Source organism: Diabrotica virgifera, chromosome 7 (assembly GCF_917563875.1).
Source record: "Diabrotica virgifera virgifera chromosome 7, PGI_DIABVI_V3a".
Taxonomy (NCBI): Eukaryota; Metazoa; Arthropoda; class Insecta; order Coleoptera; family Chrysomelidae; genus Diabrotica; species Diabrotica virgifera.
In genome coordinates, this window is record NC_065449.1 from 51,413,465 (window position 1) to 51,435,875 (window position 22,411).

The 22,411-nt window shown below is 33.5% G+C and overlaps 1 protein-coding gene across 3 annotated transcripts in view; it reads left to right on the forward strand.

Annotated features, from left to right (window-relative positions):
- Window positions 1–22,411, forward strand: part of LOC114327325 (uncharacterized) — a 94,994-nt gene that overhangs the window by 52,355 nt on the left and 20,228 nt on the right. The window contains exons 2-3 of one of the 3 annotated variants that reach the window (XM_028275913.2): window positions 9,816–9,982; window positions 10,803–10,970. In XM_028275913.2, the coding sequence (XP_028131714.1) occupies window positions 9,904–9,982; window positions 10,803–10,970 (247 nt within the window). In that variant the 5' untranslated portion in view covers window positions 9,816–9,903. Of the gene's footprint in view, window positions 1–9,815; window positions 9,983–10,802; window positions 10,971–14,731; window positions 18,478–22,411 lie in introns of those variants that run through there. The other 2 variants (XR_007699658.1, XR_007699657.1) reach the window with 2 other exon arrangements.

Consider the following 22,411-nt stretch of genomic DNA (forward strand, 5'->3'; position numbering starts at 1 on the left):
TTCTTCTTCATTATTGCCATCCTCTCTCGAGTCCAATGCAATATTTGTGCAATCAGAGCCTGCACAATTTTTGCAGGCTAAATTACAAACTAACCCATGCATCCTGCACCCGCATGAGTTGCCGCAGTCTGACTTACAACTACAGAATATTAAATTTAAAATGTTTGGAGGACCAGGTGGCTGAGTCATTCTAACTGGAATTAATACATTATTTTGTAATTCTCATCTCCAATCGGTTGGGTTCATGATACTGTCTTCTCCATGCAGCCAAATTTGTGTTTGTAAATATACCCTTTTTAAATGCTGGGTATTGTACCCTCGGAGATTGCTGGAAAAATTTCCACTCAAAATAACAAAATTCAGTTTGGCAACATTGTGTGAATATTGATAGTAACATATCCTTTTTAAGATAAACAGAAGTGTAATTTAGTCCAGACAAATTAATATATTTTTTTGCCAACAAAAATGAGATTTTTCAACCAAATATTGTGTCAAATATGATGTGCAAAATAATTTTTAATTGGGTTCTGCTAATGAGCTTGCTTTTTTTGTCATTAAAGTAGAAAAAACTATAAATTTTACTCATTAAATAATTATCGTCTTAATTATTTTAACTGTACTAATATTCGTCGGCTAATTCTGAATGATTAATGGGCCCTTAATACATTTTATCTGTAGCCGCTTCTGGACTATCTTAAAAATATCGAATTTCATTGATAAAATGCGCATATCCCACCGATCTTCGCTTCGACCATACATGCATCAACAGATGAAATAATTTTTCCAATGACAAACTTTTTATTTTTGGCAATAGCCATTAAGTACATTCTGTATCTAGTAATTTTTTCTCAAGGCAAAACCATATCATCCACTTGCGCCTTAATTCAAACTGCTTTAAATGATATGAAATTAGAATTTATTCGATATTTATTTTTAGTGACCCCAAAGACCCCCCAAGTAACAAATTTGGGCCAATTATTTAACAAATTACCATATTAGTCCAGAGGAATACCTTTATTATACCTGCTGAAGGTACCAGGTAGTTTGCACACTCTCGTCGACCTCATATTTATTTTCAGCGACCCCAAAAACCCCCGAGAAATGAGTTTAAGCCAATTATAAGATAAATTACTAAAATAGTCCAGAGGAAGACCTTTATTACACCCGTTGCAGGCACCAGGTAGTTTGCACACTCTCGCCGATCTCATATTCATTTTCAGCGACCCCAAAAACCCCCCGAGTAATGAGTTTAAACCAATTATATGATAAATTACCACAATACTCCAGAGGAAGACGTTTATTACACCCGCTGCAGGTATTTACCAGGTAGATTGCACACTCTTGCCGACCTCATATTCATTTTCAGCGACCCCAAAAACCCCCGAGTAATGAGTTTAAGCCAATTATATGATAAATTACCACAATACTCCAGAGGAAGACCTTTATTACACCCGTTCTGCGACCGCAAAGAGCCATGAGTAATCCGTTTTTATCAATTTAATGCCGAAAGCCCTCAAAACTCTAGAAGATGACGTGCCGTAGGCACATTGTGATTCGTGGGTCGGATCTGATAGTGTATGCATGTTTAGCAACTCCAGAAACCTATGAGTAATCCATTTGATTTCTTCAAAACTCCAGAAGATAATCTGTCTTAGGCTCCAGGTGCACCTGTGTTTGTGCTGATTACGTATTCGTGTTCAGCAACCTCAAAAACCTATAACTAATCGGTTTGCATTAATGTAATACCGAAAACCCTCGAAACTCCAGGAGCCTTTTTCATTGACCTTGGAAACCAGATGCTCCGGGTGTCAGTTCTGGTGGATATTCGTGTTTGGCGACCTCAAAAAACCCTCCAGTATTTCACTTGCGTCAATTAAATGCCGAACACCATCGAAACTCTAGAAGGTGACGCCCCTTGCAGTGACCCTGGCCACCACGTGCTCCGGAGGTCAATTCTGATGGCATATTCATGTTTAGCGATCCCAAAAACCCATGAGTAATCTGTTTATATCAATTTAATGCTGAAAACCCTCGAAAATCTAGAAGATGACGTCCGATATAGGTTAAGGTCAAAGTAAAGGTCGTCATTGGATAGCCAGGAAAAACTCCTAGACTACTAGTACTTTTCTTTGATCCAAACTTCTACATGTTGCCAGATAATGAACTCAGGGAATTGGAATACCCAGTAAATCTTATAATTTTCCGAGTTTGTGCCTCTATATCTTGAAAATCCTCCATACGATCGAGTTGTGCCCATGAGAACTTTTCATCACAATACAAAGAGTATTTTCCCAAAATATGAACTAAGTCCACTGGGACTTAATTTCTATAAGGTTTGTGCGGGTTACTTTGGTAGGTATACCAAGAAAATATGTAAAATTAGTTTTTTACTACAGTACGTTCTTTAACGATAAATTATTGCAAAACCTCTAAATTTTAGAGACCTGCTTGAAAAGGAGGTCTTTTCAAGCAGGTCATAATTGGATTGACATGAAATTTGGCATACACATAGCTAACAAGTCAAAGAAAAAAAGTGATATTGTGCCGATATGTGCTTTGCCCTGGGGGTGGTTTTCACCCCCTATTGTGGGTGAAAAAATATTCGTCCAAAGTAAGTCCGGAAATGGATAAACTGACTAATTTTAAGTAACTTCTGTTCTATAGAGTTTTTTCACTAAGTCAATACTTTTCGACTTATTTGCCAGTGAATATGTTCTTTTTTTTAACAAAATAACCACGCTTTTAGACGGTTTTTCGCAAATAACTCAAATAGTAAGTATTTTATCGAAAAAATATTCTTAGCAAAAATATAGTCTGTAAATAATTTAAAAAAATGGTGTAATATCACGTCTCTATACCTAGTAGAAGCAGAGTTATAGCTAATGAAGGATATGTTCATATTCGTCAAATTCCAAATGGAATACTTTAACGTGAAATAACCAAAAATGAAGTACATTTCTGGGAAAACTCATTACGACTTATTTAAAGTGTTTAAAAAAAGCTTCATTTTTGTTTTATAAAAAAAATTTCTAGCATCAAAAGTAAACAAGTTACTCTCAAAATAAAGTTAGTCCCTTCTTTTTTCGTAAAAAAATCGGGAAAATCACCCCCTAATTAGTATCTCAAATGAACTTAATCGTTACGAGTTCACAAGTTTCTTGACTCGTGTATGTATTTTTTATATGATCTGTAAGTTTCATCGGTTCAAAGTCCTTATTTCTGAAAGGACTGTAGTTAAAAAGGGTTGAACGATTCACTGATCACGAATGTATGCAAATTTAGAGACACCAAATCTTAATCAATTTTTGTCTAACGGAAAAACAAAAAAAATACATAATATTTCATTCAGAAAAGCAATTCTGACTTTTTTTGTTTTTCGAGATTTTTGGTATCTCTAACAATTTTTAAGTTATTTTGAAAAGAAGCATATATTTTTCAAAATTAAAATTTTTGAAAAATTTTATTTTAAAACCAATTTTTTTCAAAAATAAGCACTTTGAATCAATGAAACTTACAGATTATATAAACACAACATAAGTAAAATAATTTGTGGAGCGGTAATGATTAATTTCATTTAAGTTGCTAATTAGGGGGTGGTTTTCCCCATTTTTTTTTCCAAAACAAAAGGGATCAACTTTATTTTGAGCGTAACTTGCTTAAATTTAATGCTGGAAACTTTCTATAAAAATATAAATAAAGCTTTTTTTAAACACTTTAATAAAGTTAAAATGGGTTTTCACCAAAAGGTGCTTAATTTTTTTAATATTTCACGTCGAATTATTCTATTTGAAAATTGGTGAATATGAATATATTTTTCATTGGCTATAACTCTGGTCCTACGGGTTCCAGAGACCTAAAGCTTACACCATTTTTTTTACTATTTTACAGGCTATATTTTTGCTAAGAACGTTTTTTTCGACAAAAAACTTACTTTTTGAGTTATTTGCGAAAAACCGTCTAAAAATGTGGTTATTTTGTTGAAAAATGAACATATTCACTCACAAATAACTCTAAAAGTGTTGACTTGGCGAAAACGCTCTATAGAACAAAAGTTACTTAAAATTAGTCAGTTTACCCATTTTCAGACTTATTTTAAACATATATTTTTTCACTCCCAAGAGGAGGTGAAAGTCACCCCCAGGGGAAAGCACACGTCGGCACAATATCATTTTTTTTCTTTGACATGTAAGCTATACGTACGCCAAATTTCATGTCAGTCCAAGAGGTTCTTTAAAATTTAGAGCAAAAACCGTGAAAGAATGTACTACTATTAGAAGTGCAAATACGAGTTTAAAATCAATTGGCAGATTCCTTCCAGATACTAACGGAAAAAAAGAGAAATCCGAGTCTCTTTAATAGATGTACATATGTATGGAATTATGCTATAAGAAAAATATTCATAAAGCCAAAAAAAATTATTATTTAATAAGTCTAAGCAGATTTTAATATAGGCAAGTGATGAAAACTTGATGGAACGAACGGCAAAAAACATCACAGAACTTTATGTAAAGATTCAGGAAAATACGAAATAAATAGGGTTAGCTGTGAACATAGATAAAACAATAGTCCTAATACAAGCAAGCAAACAACAAAACGTGCAGAGTTTGATAATAAACGACGCTAATATTAAAGCAGTCACACTGGCGAAGCGTCCATGTAACCATTGTTACCATTGGTAACAGTTAAAATTTGTAAATAAATATTTTATGACTACTATGAAATAATTCCATTTATATTTTTTAAAAATAGAAATATTTGTTAATAGTATCTACCTAATTCAGTAAAATAGCCAACTAGACGCACGAAAATATCAGCGAGTTTATGTAAAATCGGTTGCACGTTATTATAATACGCCCTTACCATAGTATAAAGAGGTTCCATATTTATTATACTGTGCCCTTACCATGCGCCGCGCCGTTTACCACTTCTGTGAGTGGCAACGATAGTAGGATCTTTGACTGGATCGTCTCTGAAAATTTTGCGGGGACGATGGCTCTGAAACCGCGTATTGGTGTTACCAAATTTTAATTTGGTGACGCTAGGTAGGGCCGGTGTCTATCGGGACAGAAAATACCGGCCGTAAGAATATCAGACTTAATAAATGCAATTTTAATTATTATTATAATTATAGGTAATAATTATAGTTCCATTTATGAAGTCTGTTATTCTTAGAGCCGGTATTTTCTCGATTAAACTCCGGTTAGTTAACCGTACCGGCCCTTTGGTTAAACGTACTTTGGCCCTTTTTCCAATCCCAATTTTTTGAATCACAATGTTTACCGAGCCATGACTGAATCTGGTGATACACTCGGATTCTGTGGAAACGGGCTGCATCTTGTGTTGGAAGAAGTGAGAAGAGATCAAATGCATTTTTTGTCACTGTTTTAGCGAATCGTTTGTATCTCAAGGTTTCCGGATAATCGTCTTTCTTTCCGCCTTATAAAGAGACGAAAAACGTTCGCCGACAAAAATGAGTAAAGATAGCTCGACTTTCTTACTGACAAATAATTTTCCCTAGAGGTTTCTTACAAATAAAATAACCATCACTCATGATGCGCTCTTACAAAAAACACAAAATGCTTATCTAATCACAAAAATATAAATTTTACCCACAAGACTCTCAATAGTATTTTCTATAAAACTCAAAATATTGTTCACAATTTTTAATACGACTGCACGTGGCCAAATAGGTACCTATCACAACAACTGTAAGAATAAGTTAAGTAGAAGGGACCGACTGCTGTGCCACCTAGGATAAATTATAATAATAAAAGTAATAGCAGGCAGATATTCAGTCCAATACGGAAGAAAAATGACGTAACTGCAAATTTTGTCAATTCCTGTTTATTGGGCATTTAACTTCTAAAATACTATGTAAAAATGATACAAAAAACCGAACTGTAAAAATGTGCTGAGCCACTATAAGTAGGGCAGTTGTGTCATTACTGAAATACGCGCTATGTTAGACCTTATTTCAGATGCATAAAGACGCAACTGTAGATAGTGTTGAAAATGGGGCGATGAAATTAAGATAATGAAATTCGAACCAATATCGATGAAAATAAAAGTCCGTTGTCAAAAAACAAATGCCATACCGATGCTCCTGGACGATTACTCTTCATTTAATCCCTATTTTAAATATTTAAAAATCGTTTTTTGCTCTTCTGAAGAATTTTGCATTTTGCGGTTGCGTCATTCTTCTTCGGGACCGCCGAATTTGTCATCAAACAACTTCTTGTGCCTTTTCTATATATGCTTAGGGTTCTAAGTTTTATAGTGAGGAGAAAGGTCAATAATAGATTAATAATAGCATAGGAATGTTAATATAATAACAAGTTGTATAAATAAAAAAATATAAAGATAGAAATGTAATCCTAACCTTTTGTTTTTATTGTATCCCTATGAGCATTCGAGAATCTGGTCAAGTTTGGAGCGCTGTAAAACCTTGATAAAAAAATAGGACTAAACACCTTTATAGTGGAAACTGATCGCTAAAAAACCCTCTACAAAATTGCTATAATGTTATTTTATTGTTATATGAACTGAAAAAAAGTTATAACCTCCAAAAGGGAATTTGTTAAAAAAAATTTACTTAATTTTGTTTATATCTTTTCTGTTGGTCACTTGGCGATAAAAAATAATGGAAACAAAATTGTAGAAAATTTAATTGGCTACATTTTATGTTTAATTAAATTTTCCGTAGGGTTGGTAGTTTACGAGATATAGCACGAAACCCCTTTGCACGTCTTTTCCAAGATGGCGGCCGGGGCCCAGGGGTGGCGACCCCAAAAACTTGAACTTAAGCTTCTACTGATCCCCCTACATATTAAAAAAAGAATGTGTGTGTACTTTGTACGCACGTAAGAAGTTACGCTTCTATTATATGATTATATGATTATAAACGAAATTAATATACTTTTTATTTATATTTTATTTAAATATAAAACTAATTTATACTTACTACTTCTCAAACATTTTTATTAAAACAGTGCCAAAAATTATAATAATAAAAGAATAAAACACACACAAACACATTAAAAATGCCACAAATGATTTCTGAACATTAATCGTCGGAAATTTTTTTTAACTAAATACGTATTTTCTGAAAATAAAATTATATAATAAATATACTTACAGCCGGTTTCCGAAACGTTATTCAAATCTCCGATCATCTAATCGGCTGTCAGATTTGATCAACTGTTAACCTGTGATGGGTTTCTCAAACGCCAATTATTGTAAAATTGCATGATCATAGATCATGTAATCGATGATCTGACATACGATTTGGTAGCGATACTGTCACAATTGGCTGTTATCCTTCAAAATTTCAATTATATTAACCTCTAAATCCAAACTTGTATCTTTAGATTCTAAAGGTGCATTCTCTCTTACGTACTGTCACTTTTGTTTGGAGCAAGAATTGAACGAGAGCATTTTAAAAATGAAGCTAGGTATTATGACGAAAGTTGGAGATATAAAACAGTTTATTTATGATCTATAATATTTTATAATCTTATTTTTATTTTTGGTCTATATATTTACTTTTTATATTTATTTTTAATTTATTTACCGGCTGTTTTATTGTCTCCAAAGTTAGCTGCTATAATTTCTCACACGTTTTCCCTCTTATTTATATCGCTGTAATCATTATGTTCTGCTTTTAAGAGCTCTGGCCTCTCAAAAAATAGCTCCATGAGTCTAGCATCCTTGTTACCTTTCATTTTTAAAAGAAAAAAAAATATAAATTATATAATCAAATATAAAAGATATCCATGTTCTGCAAGTTAAATAAATATTCTAAATTATCTCTTCCATAAAAAAATCTTATTTTTATTGAATAATATGATTTATATCATTTATATATGTGTTATTTGACAATTTTTTCCCGGAATTTGTTAATTACAGTAATTAAAAAACTAAAAAAACTCTTAAAAGCCCATTAATCGACGGATAGTCGCAGATTAGGTAACAGTCCATTTTTACCGCCGTTTGACAAGCGAAACTGGTTAATCGACCTTCGCAGACTCAAAACACTCATGATCGGCTGTTAACTAACGATTAATCTTTTGTCAGGTGATCGACTGTGGTTAAAACTAGTTTGTTTGACGTTTCTGACGCATTTAATCTATTGTTAATCGTCGATTACATAATTTTTGAGATGATCATCCTTTCGGAAACCGGGCGTTCCAATCATAAAATGTATAAAAAAAATAAAAGTTTTTATTGGGATTCGAACCAACTTACCAGCGCGGCTGGTATTGGCGTTGTATTGGGGTTCACTCGCATTAAACGCTTCGACACGGAGACAGTGTGTCATTACGTGCGAAGATCGACTAACTAAACGGATTAAACTTTTGACATTTTTGAATTATGTAAATCAAATTATTTTGATTTTGAATTGAAATGATTTAGAATTGAAAAAATACAACAAAACGTAGAGTAAGAAAACAATATATTAGGTGAATATTGATAGAAATTTTGATGGTAATCAAATTATGTAAATAAAAGTATTACATACCTACCATAGGTGTACCTATGATACATTTACAATTATTACGTTTTACGTACCTGTTGCTTTAAAAACTATTTAAAAATCACTACAATTATAAACTGTTTTGTTTCTGTCCTCACAACAATAAAACTAATATATTATACATTTGTTTACCTTCATATTGAACAATTATTTATTATTGACAGATCATTTCAACACCCAATCAGAGCCCGTATAACGACTAATAAATTTCGCAATCACTTGCATCGTGCAAAGTGGCTATGTTCAAATATCATAACAAAATTTGATCAACTATTTTTAAAACACTTACCAGTGTAAGATTCTTTAAGCGAGATCGTAGATCGTCCCGGTTGATTGTTGTTATCCACAGTTCTCTACGCCTTGGCCTCCGAGCTAATAGGTTTTTTATCAGTAATTTTGCGGCACTCATACTAGTCACAGTTTGATGGGCTTTCACATTGGCATGCAACAAGCATCTCTTTTATGTTAATAAGTCCAAAAATATAATATGAAAACTATTTAAAAATGCAGTATAACCATTAACTAACTTTTTGTTTGTTGTTTCTCTTCCTACAAATTTTAAAACGCAACAACCATACATAACCAAACCACAATCCCAGAGCTGCCATATTGGATAATCATGTCATTTGAACATCCAATCAGAACAAAGTTGTAATGCGACTGCGCCGGGATCAAAGGTTTTAATCCTATTAAAATTCACCCTCATATCGCGCGTAAAGAAGTATAACTTCAAAAATAAACTTGACTCCTCTAACAAATGCAAGGTATGGCCTATAAATTGTAACATTTCAATGGACTAATAAGTAAATATTATTATCTATCAAATTGTAATCTTTCTTCTTTAGATTCGTCGCATCGTGGGCAGTTAGAAAACCATATGGCGATTTCAACTTTATTTATGGCGGTTCAAAACAGTTCAATTGTTGTAATCCGTAAGAAAATGAGAACGAAGTAGGGCTAGCCGTCAAAATAAATAAAACTAGAACCCTAATACAAGCAAGGAAATAACAAAACTTGCAGAGTTTGACAATAAACGACGCTTGTATTGAAGTAGTCATACAGTTTATATACCTGGGCGTCGAGATAACTAAAGACGGCACCGAGAGTGAAAGCTATTCCATAAACCAGTTCGACTGTAGTATTTTTTGTACAATCTACTTTTTATAATGGATAATTTGATCTACTATTTAAATAAACATTCGCTTAATTGATTCTGTGAACTAGAAACATTTATCTTAATAAATAATTAACATACTATCCTAATTAGCTTTCTTTGTTTCAGATAAAATTCATCGGAAATGCGGTGATTATCAGCGAACACCTTAACCGCTGAACACAAATGTCTATTTTTTAATAATATAGTGGTAACCATGGTAAGATATAGGTGTGTTTTTTCTTGGTTAATTTTAGGTGCTTGTTCCCAGTTTGGGTACAGTGCTTCCAGAGCAGGTAAATACAATTCATTTTTTTTAATATTACGTTTAATAATTTCTTTTTGCTGAAGATTATTTGTTTTTGCAATGCTGGAAAACATTTTTAACTATGCGGATTTTGTCGATAGAAGTTCTAAGTATTTCTGCGCTACTTTACCTGAATAACTCACCAAAGTTGTTGTCGTATTCTTCTTTTTTCCCATTTATAATTTACTGTTATATTTTTCTGATAATGATTTGTGATACTCTTTAAGGTCTACTCCTCCATCATACTGCTTTTTCTCTCCAATTTCTCACACTTATTTCTAAATAGTCTTGCTTTACTGCTTTCAACCATTTCTTCTTTGGTCATCTTCTTATTTTCCCCATTGCTTCCTCCTGCATTATTCTGGTAAAATGTCGGTTCTCTATCATTTGAATAATGTGATCAAGCCATCTAGTTCTTTGGCCTCGTATTTTCTCTTAATTTTTAAGTATCTCCTCGCTTCTTACTCTGTATCTCAGTATCTGGTTAGATCAAGTAGTGAGCGGTCCATCTTTCTCTGAGTTATTCCTTATTGTCAGACTGTTTCTTTAGTAACGGTAATAGTGTCGTTTCCGTATGTAAGGACTGACAAGACATATTGGTTAAATGTTCTTTGATCATTTCAGGGCGTTTAGCCAAACTTATATTAATGTTTTATATTGGTTCTAGAAATTACGTAATTTTAAGCGTATAAAACAGTGATTGCCAACCTTCGTTAGAAGACGGCATAAGAAGAAGAAGATAAACCTAATTTATAAGAATATTTTATTCTCCATAAGTAGCTGCTTATTTATATTTTATGTTTTATTAGGATGTACCTTTAACGTCTACAACAATGCGAATGAAAAATACATGCCTGTAATGCTAACTAACCACTCATCAAAATATGAATTAATTGTTCCTGAACAGGGTCAAATTCATTTGAGATCCGGCGAAGGTATAACATTTGTGTGCCCGGAAAAGAATTATTTAGTTCTCAGTAAGTACAACAGTATTAAAATTAAAGTAAAAACTATACCTATAAAAAGTGAAATTGTTTAAAATATATTTTTTTTCATTTTGTCTGGAGTCAATGTTCATTCGTCATTTTTTCTTCATGGGATCATTTTTTTATATTTCGTTCGAAAGAGCGTAGGCGCAAAATTTGTGATCAATGCTTTTTAAATGCATTCATATTTTTCGAGTCCTGAGAAAACTAATAAATATTTTTGAAATATTTAAACGAACAATGAATGATTACATCATTACCGAGGGCCGAAAGTATCTTAGAATAAATAAAAAGTTCCTTTTGAATGAGATATTTGAAATTAAAAGTCACATTAATTTTTCTCTTTTTTCACCCCTTTAACTTATTAAAATAAACATTATAGGATTTTTATATTAGGGATTTTCGGACATATAGTCCGTCCGCTTTTCCCATGCGGTACGATTCATTTTCAATCAAATTAAGTCAAAACAAAAATTGAAACGAACGTCGATGTGTATATACTGTTATGCTCTACTTTATCTCTTTATTTAGATTGATTAGCACATTCTTAATTTAATTAATTAATCAATTACTTTAATCACTGCCTATGTAAAACAAAACTAATTTCAAATTAAATATTCCAATAAATTTTATTCTCAGGGCCAATTTTGTATTTGATACAATACCTATGATTTCTGGCTTCTAGTATTTCTAGTTGCTTACTTCTTCCAGGATGGAACAGGGAAATTAAAAACATTCAATATCATATAAATGTAATATATTATTCATTTACCAAATAAGCCGTGTACATATGATTAAAAAAATTACTAAATTTTACTTTGTTGCAACAATTTCTTACTTAATAAATCAAACTTTAATTCTGATATTTCTTTGTTTTAACAAAAAAAAAAAAATTATTTAAATAAATTATTATTTTCTCATACTAAATTTAATAAAATTTACTTTTATTCATTTGAATTGAATTCTTAAATTTTAAATGACTAATTACGTTATAGTAATGTTCAAGGAACAAATAAGCAAATATGGTTCTGATATAAACAAATTCTCTTCATTCCGACAAATGATTTGACTAACTTTTTTGTTTCTTCACTTCCTCTTTTTCCGGATTGCGTGGTCCTCGATTATCCCAACGTACTCTCTGGATGTTGCGAAAAGGTCCCTCTCGTTCCAAACTGCTTCCAAAACAACACACAGGACTTGCTCGAATTCTCTTATTCAATTTTCTCCTTGTTCGATATCTTGTGCAAATAGATATCAATCAGCTACTCGTTCTAGACAAAACAAAAGAATCTCCCTCGGACCAGAAAAATTAACTTTTCAACCGGTCGACAATTTGGTTTCAACTTGATCCTGCTCGCAAAGGGCGATCACACCACTATACACAGATTTCTCACTTTTTGAAAACTCGACTGCTCTATCCATTATACTGCGACCCTCTTTTCTCTCGCAAATTCAGACTCCAACTTTCTTATCCCTTCTACCGATCTTTTCCACCCAATCAAAAACAAACCTCTCTCAAACCTTTCATACCCATTTTTTAAGAACCAAATATTGTTCTATATAACTTTCCAATTTGTCAAATTTTAAGAAATATCCTAATTAGTTTTTCCTACATTCTACTTTTACTTCTAAAAACTAAACAATGTGTTTACCCTCATTAAACCTTCCCGGAAACATTTTAAAAACATTATTGTTCTCGTCAAACGATATGTCCACTTTCTAATCCCGAATTGTTTGTTAGTGTGCCAATTCATTTCGTCTAATCATTATCACTAATCGTTTTCACTTTCCCGAAACACTGTTTAATAACTAAATTAGATTGGGATGAGAATCTATGACCTCATGGTCTTTGATATAAATTTAATTTTTTTTATTAAATGATGAACTATAATTTTTTTAATTTCTTAAAAAAAAACAATTGTACAACAATACATTTTGTATACTGTATACTATATACTACACACATCGGCGTACGTTTCACTTTCTGTTTTGACTTAATTTGATTGAAAATTAATCGTGTACCGCATGGGAAAAGTTACAGCGGACGGACTTTATGTAATAATGTTCTATTTCATTCTGCGTTTAAAAATATGAATTTATTTCAAAAGTATTGGCACGAAATTTTGCGGCTACGCTCTTAGTATAACAATTTGCTGGTTATACAATGAGCACGTGAAAGTTGGATTAAATTCATTTTTCAAGAATGGTAGTTTTTGGAAATAAATCCCAAAACATGTCATTTTTATTTTTAAATTATGATTATTGGCATATATGTCATATTCGCAACGTCATCCATCTGTGCGTGATGATGTAATCGATGATTTTTTTAAATGAGAATAGGGGTCGTGTGCTAGCTCATTTGAAAGGTTGTTCAATTCTGTATATAATAATATAAACAACAATATGATTATTTATACAGGTGCCTAAAATTTGTTTTAATTAAATTAATTAGCACAAGAAGAAGAATGCAGGTAATTTATTTAATTCAAAATACATTTTACTACTGTCAGAAAACAGGAAAAATGTTGATTCACAAAAATAAACAATGCTTTCTAACTGTCAAGAGGGTAGCTATTTGGGACTAAAAAACTTAATAATCAAATAAAAGCATTCAAACAAATTAATAATGGCGCACATATTATTAATAATTACAATTTTGCAAGTACCTACATATTAATAATCACAAGACCCAACATCCGTGTAATACGAATGTTCTAAGTTTTTCTAACATTTTTTTTATATAACCCCTAATGGATTCTGAAATCTGCCGGAAGGGCAATAAGCGTTTGCTTTGACAAATGTGAGATTGACATGTAGAGTATCACTCCAGTGAGTGATCTCCTTTAAAGAACTAGCTAAATTTAAATTTAGTTTTTTTTTGACAATGAGAGTACTTATTGGTGTCTATATGTCCTTAAAAGCTAAAACTTATCTGAGTCCTGTAGACAGGTCGGATGGCAGCAGGCGTCCAAGTCTACGCACTTCGTTGACATCGGGCACGTTTAGGCGTTTGGCCAACACGTTAGGATGCACTGACATTCTTTCACTGTAACGAACACTGAACTGGTAGATCACTTCCTTGATGGATTGTAATATCATTAGGACAATCTGTATAGAATAATATGTTTTAAGTTAATTTTAAATAACCTTATAAGATATGTATTAGTGAAGTGACATTGAACTCAGGTGAACCCATAAGACGTGTTGTTTTGAGTTAAGAATAAAATATAAAATAGACGACAAAACACGAGAGAATGAATTATATTATTGTACGTAGAATTCCGATATGGTTTGGCTGATATAATGTTATTGTTTATAATACACTTCGAAGACTTCTAAATAAAGTATGTTGTAGCAGATGAAGTAGTAATTATTTAAATAAGGACTATACGGGTTAATTGTATACCAACCCTTCAACTTTCCTTACAGGATTCCAACTTGACGTCGTGTAGAATGACCCTGTTAGGGATGTAGAAAGGTGCATCGACGATGGTTCGCAACACTTTGTTTTGGAATCTTTGAAGGATGTCAATGTTGGAATTACTGGCGGTTCCCCAAAGTTGTACACCATATGTCCACACAGGTTTGAGAATGGCCTTATACAACAGTATTTTGTTGTCCAATGATAATTTAGATTTGCGTCCAATCAGCCAATACATTTTGCTAAATTTAAGGCCTAGCTGTTTTCTTTTGGTGAATATATGTTTCTTCCAAATCATCCGTCGGTCCAAATGCATGCCAAGATATTTAGCATCGTCAGCTTGTGGGAACGGGTAGCGGGTAGGAACTCCTTTGGAGTCCCTCGGATTCTATTGGATAGTCCTATCAGGGAAAGTGAATCAATCCCTGCCCCCTGCAGATTCCAGGAGCTTCCTGACCCGGGAAGCTAGCACCTGCTAAGGGTCCCTTGTCCAGGGTCACGGATGAAGTCCAGAACGGCATCCAAGGCGACGAAGAATATTTCCGGTACGGCGAAGATGGCGGAGCTGGCAACCCTTGATTTTAGGGATAGTATAATCTCACAAACCAGTAGCGTCTGTCTCAGAGTGAGCGGCTACAAACAGCGTCTGACCCAGAGTGGGCGGCTGAATAAGAACTCACCAACCCGCATAGCAAGCGTGGTGTTTTAACTGCCATTACCCCCCTCTTTTTATCATGGCGAATAATAAAACAAACGGAAATGGTCCCCAGGTGGGTAAGGAAATTTCTGAATCCCACACCTCAAAGGTCTGCCTCACGGATTCTGGGGGAGGCAATAATTCGCTCTTGATAGATAAAAACAAAAACCCACTAAGACGAACACAACAGAAACCAAGAAAATCTATCAATCTGTCAATATGGACATACAATATTAAATCAATGTCCACGGATGAAAAAGTACATGAACTGGAGGAAGAACTAAAAAATATAAAATGGGATATCATAGGCCTATCGGAAACTCGAAGGAAAGAAGAAAACCGAATACAGCTAAACTCCGGGAATCTACTGTATTATAAAGGAAATGAAAAGAATAGTAATTTTGGAGTAGGATTTATAATAAATAAAACCATAAGTAAGCATGTTCAAATAATCAAAGGTATATCAGATCGTGTCGCCTATGTCATACTCAAAATAAGAAGAACATCAATTAAAATTATCCAGGTATATGCCCCCACGACAGCTTATGATGACGAAGACATCGAACTATTTTATGAAGATATTTCAAAGGCTATGGAAGAACATAAAAATCGTCTCACACTAGTAATAGGAGATTTCAATGCTAAACTGGGTAAGAAACTAAACAAAGAAGAAACTAAAATAGGAAATTTCGGATACGGCCAGAGAAATGATAGAGGTGCTACTTTGATGAACTACCTAGAAGAAAAGCGTCTATACGCAATGAACTCCTTCTACAAAAAAAAGTCCCAAAGAAAATGGACATGGATCAGCCCTAATGGGTCCACAAAAAATGAGATCGACTACATACTGTCCACGGAACGATATATCATTAAAGATGTAACAGTTCTTAACAAATTCACAACAGGTAGCGATCACAGGATGGTCAGAGCAAAAATTAATATCGACGGTAACTATGAGATGAAAAGAAAAATAATAAGAAACTCGGATATAGTAGATAGAAACAAACTAGGGCAATATAAAGAGAAATACAAAGACCTGTTAAAAGAACAATTCACCGAAAAATTAGACAGTGATGATAAAGATATAGACGAAATAAACAACATACTTACAGCAACGATGGTTACATCAGGAAAAGAAATAGCAAAAAAGGATGTTAAAAAGGACAACTATGTATCAGAAGAAACAAAGAAGCTTATGGATAAAAGAAGAAAGCTTGTCGAAGAAGGCAAAAGGAAATCTATAGAATATGTAGAAATCAATAAGACAATAAGCAAAATGATAAAAGAAACTAAGAGAAAAGAACAAGAAATAAAAATAGAAGAAGTAATACAGAACAACAAGAATATGAAATGCTTAAGAACGAAACTCGGCAGATTCGAAATAAACAAAATAAAAGACGTAAACGGAGTAGAAACAAACATTAAAGACGACATCATAAATATAATCCAACATTTCTACTCAGAGTTATATAAAACAAAAAAGGGACCATCAGAAGAAATAAAAACCCAACTTAAGTCGAAAATAAAAAATGTCAATTCAGAATTACAGCCAGAAATAAGCAAATCAGAAATAAAGAAGGCATTGAAAGAAATGAAAAACAACAAATCGCCTGGAAAAGATGGAATAACTACAGAGATGCTGAAATATGGTGGGAAAGTGGTAATTGATACTCTCTATTCCCTTTTTAACAAAATATTAAAAGAAAAAAGAATCCCAAACAACTGGAAGGAATCCGTAACCATTATCTTACACAAGAAAGGGGACAAAGCAGATATAAAAAACTACCGTCCTATAACACTCCTCAATGTAATGTATAAACTCCTAACAAAAATTTTAACCAACAGATTGACGACAAAATTCGACGGATACCAATCGAAAGAACAAGCTGGTTTTAGAAAGGGATTTAGCACAAGTGATCATTTATTAAGTATGAAAATCCTTATAGAACGAGCAAATGAATACAACATCCCTCTATATGTAGCGTTCATAGATTTCGAAAAGGCTTTTGACAGTGTCGAACATTGGGCAGTGAAAAGTTCTTTGATTAACAGCAGAATTGACCACAGATATACAGACCTAATAGCCAATATATATAAAGATGCCACAACAACAATTAAAGTATACGAAGGAACACAATCAATTCAAATAAATAGAGGCGTAAGACAGGGTAACACAATATCACCGAAACTTTTCAATCAGGTTCTGGAAGATATCTTTAAAAGATTAGAATGGGAAGAAAAAGGTATAAAAATTTGTGGACAACGCTTGAACCATCTAAGGTACGCCGATGACATCGTATTGATAACCGATAAAAAAGAAGAATTGTTTGAAATGATGAAAGAACTGGACATAGAAGCCGGAAAGATAGGCCTTAATATGAATTACAGCAAGACCAAAATCATAACAAATACAGATGAGGACATCACAATGAGGATCGGACAAGATGAAATAGAACAAGTTCACGATTATATATATCTGGGTCAAATTATAAAACTTAACAAGGAAAACCAAACAGCAGAGATCAAAAGACGAGTTAGACTGGCATGGGCGGCATTTGGAAAACTAAGCTACATCCTTAAAAACAAAAGATATCCACAACATCTTAAGACCAAGGTATACAATCAATGCGTACTCCCTGTTCTCACTTATGGTTCACAAACGTGGACGTTTACAAAAGCAAACATGGACAAGATCATAAAGACGCAAAGAGCAATGGAAAGGCAAATGTTGCACATAAAACTATTGGATAAAAAGAGAAACGAGTGGATAAGAGAGAAAACCAAAGTTAGGGATGTTAGACAAGAAGTTGCAAAGTTGAAATGGAGATTTGCCGGACACACTATAAGACAAAAGGAAGACCGATGGAACAAAATTCTCATAAATTGGAGACCGTGGCAATATAAACGAAGCAGAGGAAGACCACAAATGAGATGGGCAAATGATGTCAAGAAGCACGTTGGCTCTAGGTGGATAACTGTAGCGACAGACAGAGAAGAATGGAAAAGGATTGGGGAGGCCTATGTCCAAAGATGGACCGAAGAAGGCTAATTAGATAGATAGAGCTTGTGGGAGGTAGCAGTCGTTGATTTTTACTGGTGGACATGTTTCTCTGCGTAAAGTAAATGTCACTTGTGTAGATTTCGTTTCATTAACTCTGATATGCCATCTTTTTAGCCACTTTTGGATTTTATCAAGGTTTGTCTGAAGGTTCTTTGAGGCTGAGGCCGGATTGGTGTGGGATGCCAAGACCGCTGTGTCATCAGCGAATGTTGCTACAGTGGTGGTTCTTGTTCTTGGCAGATCAGCTGTATAAAGGAGAAACAATATAGGTCCCAAGACGCTGCCTTGAGGAACGCCAGAATATATTGGATGTAATGCAGTAAGTTCACTCCCTTGTTTCACGAAGAAATGTCTGTCTGAAAGGTAGGATTGTAGTAGTAGATAGTGGAGATAGGGTAAGAGTTCTTTCAATTTAAATTGTAAGCCGCTATGCCATACTTTGTCAAATGCCTGTGATATATCTAAGAAGGTTGCTGAGCAATATCTTTTACCGTTCAGATCCCTGTAGATTTGGTTAGCTAATCTGTGCACCTGCTCAATTGTTCCGTGCTTTTTTCGAAATCTAAACTGATGATCTGGAATCAATTTTTTTGAATTTATTATTATTTCCTACTGGCGTAGAGCTTTTCGAAAACTTTGGATAACATTGGGAGCAGGCTTATTGGCCTATATGAGAAGACGACTTCTGGTTTTTTTCCGGGCTTGGGGATCATGATGATTTGTGCAACCTTCCAGGTGCAGGGGAAGTAACTCGTCCGTAGCATTGCGTTAAATATGAAGGTTATAAATTTGTAACATTTTTCAGGTAACTCTTGTAGGATTTTTCCAGAAATTAGATCGAATCCAGGTGCCTTTTTTATGTTGATTTCATGCTTTACAATGTGTTTGACTTCTTTTACAGTAAATTTATGTAGAGGCAAGTCCATTTGAAATGGGGCATCTAGGTAGTCTACTATTTCTTTTTCTTCTGCGGTGGATACCTCGGAAGGAAATGGTTTAAATACATTTTTTAGGTGCTCCGCGAAGACTTCAGCTTTTTCTTTATTGCTTTTTTTTATTGTTTTTGATTGGTGGATTTGGAAGTTGTTGCGTTTTGAGTTTTCTTGTTGCTTTCCATAATGAATATTCCGTTGCTGCTGTAGGTGTAAGACTTTCTAGATAGTCTTGAATGCCTTTGTTTAGCTCTTCTTGAATTAGTTGTTTCAATTCTTTGGTTACTTTATTAAGTTTCTTCTTGTTTTCACCAGTCCTTGCCTGTTGCCATTGTTTCCGTAATTGTCTTTTGATAGCAATTTTTTCTTTAATTGTAGGGGATGTTTCACTTTTGCCTAGAGGTGTTTCATAGGTTGTAGTGGCTAACCAAGATGCTTCTTGTTATTTTTTGTTAGTTTTTCGACTGCTGTTTCGATGTCTAGTACAGTTTTTAACGGTAAGTCTAGGAAAATTAAATTATCTAGTTTGTCCCGGAATATGTTCCAGTTCGTCCTACTGTTGTACAGAGAAGGTTGTTTTTCTTTATTTCTTATCTGAGAATTAACCTTTATTATTACTAAAGAGTGATCGGATGATAAATCAAAACAAGATTCTGCTTTACATTTCTTAGTATCAATACCTTTCGTGATACAAAAGTCTATGGCGTCTGGAATTTTATTACTATCTGACGGCCAATATGTTGGATCGCCTGTAGATATTTGTTGTAGATTGTTAGCCTTCATTGTTTTGACTAATTCTCTTCCTTTTGTAGTTGTAATTCGTGAGCCCCAAGTGACATGTTTAGCGTTATAGTCACCTCCTGCAAAGAACCTGGTTCCAAGTGTATTGAAAAAACCTTCAAACTGTATCTGTTTGTTATTATGTTTGGGTGGACAGCATATGGCAGACATTGTTATATGACTATGCTTATCCTCGATTGTAACGCTAGTAGCTTGTAGGTAATTTTTGTCGAATTTCTCTCTTTCGTAATGTTTGATGTTTTCCTTTATGATTATAGCAGTACCTCCATAAGATTTGTTATCTGGATGTTTTGTGAAGTATAATTTGTATTTCGGAATACAAAGATAATTTTTATCTGTAAAATGTAATTCAGAAATCATCATTATGTCGATATCTTGCTCAATGAGGAAGGTTTTTATTTCTAACGCGTGTTGTTGTAAGCCATTGGCATTCCAGATAGCTATTTTATATTTGGGTTGTACTGTGATTAAGCTAATTTACCAACGACTGCGGTAAGTAAATTTAACATTGTCCCCATTTGCTCCATTAGTTTGGTTAACATCTACTCTAGTTTAGCCATGTTGTTGACAGACTGGATATTTTCTGGTATTGTTTGACTGGCTTGTACTTGGTTATTTGTTACTTGAGTATATGTCATTCCAGGTTGTATATATCTGTTAGCAGTTTGTTGATTTTGTGGTAAGGCGTTGCTTTTCTCTCGTAATGCTGGATACAATTGTTGCTGTAATTTTTTGTGTACGTTGCAGCCTCTGTAATTCGCAGGGTGATTCCCTCCGCAGTTGGCGCATTTTACATGTTCATCTCTTGTTTTGCGGGAACAATCTTTTGTTTCATGTTGTCCTGCACATTTGACACATTTGAAAATCTTCCTGCAGTAAGCTTTGGTGTGACCAAAAGCTTGGGATCTAGTACATTGAGGTATTATTCTCTTGGTGTATGGAGGTTCGCATTTAACGATATTGTTTTCGAGGTTCGTAATATTATATACTTCCTTGTTATTTTCATTGGGCTTAATATCAATGTAGAACATAGGCAAGGCTATTTTTGTAATTCTATGTTTTATATTGTGAATATTTGTTGCCTCATGGCCAAGTTTTTGTAATGACTGTTTTATAGTTTCAGTATTTGTTTCGTGATGAAGTCCTCTCATCACAAATCTGAAGGTTTTCTCATTTTTTGGTCTGAAGGTATGATATTGGGTGTTTTTTTTTATCCAGTTCGCTGATTAGTGTATTGAAATGTTCTGCCTCAAAAACCTGAACTTTGGTGGTTTCGTGGCCAATGGTTTTAACTGTGTAGTTTGTAGTTACAGTTTGTTTGGGACGCTTCTCCCTCTTCTGACAGCTCGCTGAATCGGTTGTTGGTTTCGATTGGTTTCTGCAGCCAGTATATCGTTGATTTCTGTTTGTTTTTTGGCATTTATTAGTTCTGGACTTCTGAGACCTCGTTTTTTACTATTTTGTACGGTTTGCCATTAGGAGTGTTTTGTACTGGCTGTTGTGTGGATGTTGAAGGTAGGAATGTTGAGGTATTACAATGAAGTTGTGGAGTAATATTTGGATAGGTAGATGCGACATTCGTTAACTGTTGCACTTGTATTGGGTGTTGTTCGTTAATAATCTGAGGTTGCTGATATTGCTGTAATAATTGAGGCATATAAATACCTGATTGTAGCATTCCATGCTTACTAGCGGGTGTGATGAACTGTGAAGGTTGCATAATTGGTGTGGTAGAAGAGTCCATTTTTAACTTTGTTTGATGTTCACTCAATTTTAAATTTAATTTTTAATATTTTAAAATTTTTACACATTTTTACTAAATTTTTACTAGATATAACGGACTATTTTGTTTATTAATGTATTTCAGCTGTTAGCTGATAAAAGCAACAGCGTATATTTACCTTTAATGATACTATGAAAAACTTGTAAAAGTTTTTAATTTTAACATTTTTAACATTTATATAATAACGAAATTTCGAATTTATTTTTCAATTTTCTAAGCAACATAAAGATAAAAATATTTCAAATAATGTTTTTATGGATATGGCTTGTAAGTTTCTTACTGCCAAAGTTTCAAGTGAATTTTGCTGATAGACGAAAAAATAAAAAATTTACCGTTTTTTGAACTTAATTTGTTAATAACTAATTAAATCAAATATATCAACTATTACACAGTGCGTCCATAAAGTAACTCATAAATTCATTTTTTAGTAAACCGGCGACTTTAAGGAAAAATCCCGAAACATGTCCATTTTTATTTTTAAATTACAATTTTTTGGCATATATATCATAGTAGCGACGTCATCCATCTATGCCTGATGACGTAATCGTTGATTTTTTTAAATGAGAATAGGGGTCATGTGATAGCTCATTTGAAGGGGTATTTAAGTCTCTATTCAATAATATTAACATTAACATAATTATTTACATAGGGTGTCCAAAAACTTTTTTTAAATTAGATTGACACAAAAAGATGAATGACTGTAATTTGTTTATTTGTAAAGACATTTTACTGCTTCC